This window comes from Haliotis rufescens, unplaced genomic scaffold, assembly GCF_023055435.1.
Source record: "Haliotis rufescens isolate VD_foot unplaced genomic scaffold, xgHalRufe1.0.p SCAF_2, whole genome shotgun sequence".
NCBI lineage: Eukaryota > Metazoa > Mollusca > Gastropoda > Lepetellida > Haliotidae > Haliotis > Haliotis rufescens.
Window position 1 is genome coordinate 77,848,034 of NW_025963890.1, and position 6,000 is coordinate 77,854,033.

Sequence of the window (6,000 nt, forward strand, 5' to 3'; positions counted from 1 at the left end):
GTCTGCTCATTAACAAGACTTACGTTTATCAAACACATTTAAAATTCTTTACATACAATACCAGGCTTGTTATACTGTTTACCATGTTAATATTGAAAAGATACACAAATGTTCGGATTGCTGGACTCAATGTTTTACAGTACATAGAAGTGTCTGTCCTTTCATGGTCCATATTTATCTCTGCCGGACTATGTAAACCTATATTTGTCACAGTTTATCAATTAAACATGCCATCATCACATTTAGGGACCGACCGTTTCACAGTCCAGGAGTTTGGATTTTTTTGTCAGAAACAGTTAGAAACATGATCGTCAAGGCGTAAAAAGAGACGAAGGCAACATTTTGACGAAATGTCAGATTTACTCATTGTCGCAATGTTGTTCTTTCTTGAAATATTGAAAACAGGCTGAAGAACACGCTTCGTCGGGCTACCGTCTATTTCTCAAATTTGAACAAAGTATCAATGTGCCCAGTACAGATTCCTGGATGGGACTCAACCAAAAACAATACCAGTATATGTACTTTACAAAGAAAGTGTTATCCTAAATATAACATTTGTTGAGTGAATACCACATGTTGGTTGGTTGTTGGTTTCACACTAAAATTTATTTACTTACAGATTTCTGGGTCAACATGTTGTTTAAAGTTGTAACGAAAGAAATTTGTACATTTACTCAATATCAAAAGATATACAATAATACAGGTCTTCTGATTAAAAAAGACAACGCCTCAGTGTTATCCATATTCGTATTTCTGCCACAACAAAATATGTTTCCAAGCAAAATGGAACCACCAGATTCAAGAACCGAGGTTCATGAGACACCGAAAAAGTTACATTGGTGACATAAGGGTTAGCTTTTGAATACATTCTATGACTGCCAAATTGAAGATTGTTAATGTATGTGACCCGTTAGAGACAGGACTAACATGAGTGACAGGGTATGACAGCTGAATCAGTCGTTGATAGCCGAGAAATATATTTGCAATTTGACACATCATGGGTGGTCAGTATAAAAAAGGTTTCCAGGGTCAGTACGATGTCAGTAGTGGTTTGTGCTGCCATAGTTACATACGTTTCTGACATGTCGGACCAGACCATCCTGGGTGACAGGCTGGCGGACTGCAGCCGGAAGTAGAATCACACTTGTCTTGGTCACAGTTACATCTGTAGCCGCACTGGAAACCGTAAGTACCGTAAGGACAGCTGCCTGTAATAGATATACATATATAAAGTGTCACTGGTAGCCGTATTTACCATCAGGACAGCAACCTGTTACAGAAGTATTATAGAACAGAAAGACAGTGACTTTTGTGTGCATATGCATCATCATGCAGTATACCTCTGTTGTTATGCGTGGTTTAGATGGTGACCTCTTAAAGATTTCCCAATTCTATTTATTTAATATAAATTGATTATATGCAATTTGTACCAAACCAACAAGAAAATGAAGAAACTTACTTCATGCATCCCCAAAATATAAGCCAAGAAAGGTAAACTGCGTTAATAAAATGAAACCCATGTTGACTGACAACCATATGCAATTCCCTATTTTCTGGTGTCGTTTCTCTAGATGGTAACTTCACATATCAACACTGTGTCATTGAGATCCACACGCCACCGGTTGGGGTTGCTGGCTATACAGACATACCATGTGTGTGCAGACGAGTTTCCGTCTGTAGCTATGGATGACGACCAGGGATCCTCTCAACTGGATGATGCAGCTGTCATCCTTGCAACATTATCTAAAAATGCATCGACGAGATAATTCGTCAAGTATTTATACAATGTTTGCATTCAATATCGTCAGCCTGCGTTTATTTACAAAATGTGGTCACTTTCTTTGCCTAAAAGCATCAAACAGGGTGTACTGTTGATGATGTTAACAAAGAAAGTACACAAATGTTGAGATTGGACGACTTTTCAGTACAGATAGGTATTGTATTTCCCTGTCATCAGAGATGGACAGTGACACTGGTATCCATATCAGGACAGCTGTCTGTAACAGAAGTATATCAGAGATAGACAGTGACACTGATAGCTTAATGTACCATCAGGACAGCTGTCAGTAACAGAAGTATTATATCAGAGAGAGAAACTGACACTGGTAGCGAAATGTACCATCAAGGCAGCTGCCTGTAACAGAAGTATTACATCGACAATCTTCTATAAACTACATCGCGTGCGTTTGAAAGAACGTACGGCTTGTTTTTGTGTCAACGAGACCACCATTGAGAGATAAAACCCTTTTGATTTGGGCCAGGATTTGTGCTGGGCATAGGAACTCAAAACGATGGCAAAACACTGTACCTGACGGAAGCACGAGGGGTTATTTCAATGTTCCAGTCCCGCATTTTCCCTTCATTTCGAGTAATATACCACCAGAGCTGGCTTATTGCGTCTACATTTCCCGTTACGTTATGTACATTGCCTTCATATTTCATGTAATGAAACTCATTATGTTTAAAACTATTAGGGAAGGTGAAATCATTCCAGAAATTGAATGGATGACTATCCATAGGGTATTACACTTCAGTGTTTTGGATGAAGTCTGTCACAGTGAACAGTTGTGTCCATACGTAACACTTCCAATCTAACGACTTTGTAAATACACCCATGTCATCCATACATGATTAGTTAACAAAACACATGAATATGGACAATGTGTCAAAAATAAAGACTCATCACTATTTCAGGTGACTCATGGACACATGCTCATTGCTAAATGTCCAAAATTGTTCATAGTTGTTTTTGTGGCATGTTTCTATTTGTTTGATAACACACACACATGATAACCACCCGGAATACATATATCAATATGAAGGATATTAGGATCAGAATCATATGTCTGGAGATTTACACATATATAGACCCATGTTTTATTCCAGTAATATCAACGGATCCAGTACGTGTTTTCAAGGGCACACGTGCTCTTTCTAGGTTTTTTAATTATTTGTCGCCTCAGTTCAATTTTGGCATGCGACTATAGCTCTGAAATGTTAGGTTATGTAGCGTTTGCTGGATGGCAATTTCATTGTTTTCTTATGACAGAGGTGAGTTAAACAATAATCCTTACATTTGAATTTCTCGTTGTAGAAAGCGACCAGTTTGTTGGTACACTATATCCGATCCAATTTCCATTACCAATCAAGAGTTCAATCAACGTTTGTGAATGGAACTATTAATGGAAGAACGGCACAATATGAATACATGGTTAACTCAAACAAACATGAGGAAAACTCACAGCACATCCCTTAACAAGCCAAAAGTATTTTAAACATAAATCTATATAAGTCTGTGAATGATATTTAGAAGTGATAAACATGAGGAATATAGTTTATGCATGACATCTTCTTAAATTATGAAGAACACAACGTTTCGGAGTACATATTAACTACATCATCAGGTGAATAAATGCTATGAAGCAGACAAGATATAAATGTACCTGTAAGAACAACAGAAAGGTGGAAACTTAGTAAGGGAAGCCAATGGTTAATTGACTTTGATAGGTGTTTAGCAATGGACACATGGAAGCCTAAACTTTAAAGTTAATTAGCGATGATAGGTGATAGACAACTCTAAACTTCTTGTAAAATTCTTTGTCGCTAGCCGTTGTTGTTGGTAGACAGGACTTCGGTAGCTTCCCACATGCTGTTAAGGTCATGTTTCTTCAGGATGTATTTGGAAATATCGGATTTCAGGTCTAGTTTGTTGACACACGTCTGATGTTCTTTGAGTCATATGTTGAGGGGTCGGAGAGTTTCTCAAATGTATTGGTGGCCAGCAGGGCATCTGGTATATACATCCTCTGCGACTGGGACTCGCGATGCTAGTGCCTCTACCATTGCTACTTTTGTTTTGTTCAGGAGGTGGGAAATCTGATGAGTGGCAGGGCTGTGGTAGGATATGGTGATTGTGATAGTTTTGAGGGTCTTGCGGATACCATTTGTAGCATTTATTCGACTGATGAAGGAGTAAGTTTATACTCTGAAACGTTGTTTTCTTCATAATAAAGAGGTTGACATGCGGAAATTATCTTCCTTATATAGCTATAAACTACGCAACATAACAAGTCCTGAAGGTAAGCATATACGTGTACATGAGTACAAACAGGAATAGTATTGATTTAGTTTTATTCCGTTTGTCAGGTTGCAATCCAAAATAAGTCTGTTAGGGATATATTCATGCGACAAATAGAAGTAGAACTGCTTCATCTGTCAGAAAGATTTAAAGCTTTTTTTCTGCCACTGCTTAAATGCACCATTGCGCAGAAAATCGATTTTACTAATATGTTGAGTTATCACTATACACTCTTGAGAATATATACATGCGCAAACCTAACTAAAATCCTCGTTTAAAACTGTTCCGTGATGCATATTCCTTTAATGTGACCACCGTCAAACACAGTTGTAAATTCCACAATGGGGTGAAGTCAACAGATCGTCTTTCTTTTTTCTTTGCCCAGCAACTGTTAATCTGATGTTTGTTTATGATAAGTAGATCCTGCTATGGGCTTGTCTACAGCTGAGGTCACAAGTGGGTGTACTAGTTTGGTGAAAAATGATGTTCAATGCATCACATTTGAATATTTCTTCCATCTTCGAAAACAGGTTAGCAAATCATGTTGTTACGATACAGTTTTCACTTTTCAACCTATAATATCTTGATCTCCACTGAAATGCTACTGATCACAGAAGCACATTACTTAGATAGGCATTGATATGGAGTGGAAGGTATATATTTTCAACAGTACCTCACTTCCCTTCTTGTTGTCTGTATGGGATATTGCACAATACTTGTTGATATCAAACTGCCGGCACTCAATCAGTCGTTGTGGTCATATTGGGCTCATGGTGTTTGAGATAGTGAAATGTATGAATAAATATTCCTACCTGTTGAGTGACCCAGAAACGATACCTTATGATAAACTACCCTGGTAGTCTCATATCTCAGTCAGTTGCCAGTCAACACCTAGACCAAACACGTCACGTATTATACTGTGACCTGTTGTCATACATGAACAAATATTAATAAGGCGACACGACAATCAAACCCGAAAAGATATGCAAGTTTAACTTACATGAACACTGTCCTAGAAGGATCATGCACAAGACCGCAGTCCCAAGATACCGCGCCATTGTGTGATAAGAACACAGTACTACTAGGAAGTGAATTGCTACACTGCTTGGCTACATCATTATCAACAAGGAAGTATATTACACATACACAGCGTATCTTAGTGTCAGAAATATAGAGGCTCTTAACCGAATACGCCTGCAGTTGAGACCACTGCACACATTGCTGTAATGCTAGTTTTTCTTTTTAGAGTATCACTGTCTAATGTTAGCTATCGCTATGTAATATCACCCTTAGCAACCCATGAGCTTAGGTCCACAGCGAGCTTAAACATTCTTAATTGCCAACAAATATGTGGTACTTGAATGTACACTCTTCTAGGAATATGATGCTCACAATATTGTGGAATTTTCTTGATCATCTCTGGTATTGGTGACGTCACAGGCCTTCCAATTCGGAATGGGTAGGTGTGTGTGTGTGTGTGTGTGTGGGGGGGGGGGGGGGGGGGGGGGTCGTTTTCAAGACTACTGCCCACTTCTTTATAGTGGCATGGAAGGGACATCTTTCACAAGTGTTTCCTATCTTTATCCCCATTGAAGCATTTGGGTGTTAAGCCCTTTTCTGCATGTACGCGATCATTGCACGTACCTCATGTTTGTAGTATTGTATGTAATATTTAGTCCTATTAAACACAGCAATGTTGATGTACATAGTGTCGACAGTACAAAAGAGGTCGAACGCCGAATATTTATCTTTTGATGAACTGAAGGATGATTTATAATTAACCAATTGACCCGTTAAGGAGGATAAAAGAACAAAGACGTATCCATATACCATTTTGTTGGTGTTGCGCCAGGACGTAATATCTCATTTCATTGGGTGTAGTCTGACAAGGTGAAAAGCTGTGTCAATACATAACACTGCTT

General features: G+C 38.5%; 1 protein-coding gene across 3 annotated transcripts in view; it reads right to left on the reverse strand.

Annotated features, from left to right (window-relative positions):
* LOC124125741 (receptor-type tyrosine-protein phosphatase epsilon-like) overlaps positions 1–5,148 on the reverse strand; it is a 31,432-nt gene extending 26,284 nt beyond the window's left edge. For all 3 annotated transcript variants that reach the window (XM_048400587.1, XM_048400586.1, XM_048400585.1), the window contains exons 1-2: positions 5,079–5,148; positions 1,074–1,208 (exon numbers count right to left, since the gene is read on the reverse strand). In XM_048400587.1, the coding sequence (XP_048256544.1) occupies positions 1,074–1,208; positions 5,079–5,136 (193 nt within the window). In that variant the 5' untranslated portion in view covers positions 5,137–5,148. The remainder of the gene's footprint in view (positions 1–1,073; positions 1,209–5,078) is intronic.
* Between the last annotated feature and the right edge of the window lie 852 nt (positions 5,149–6,000).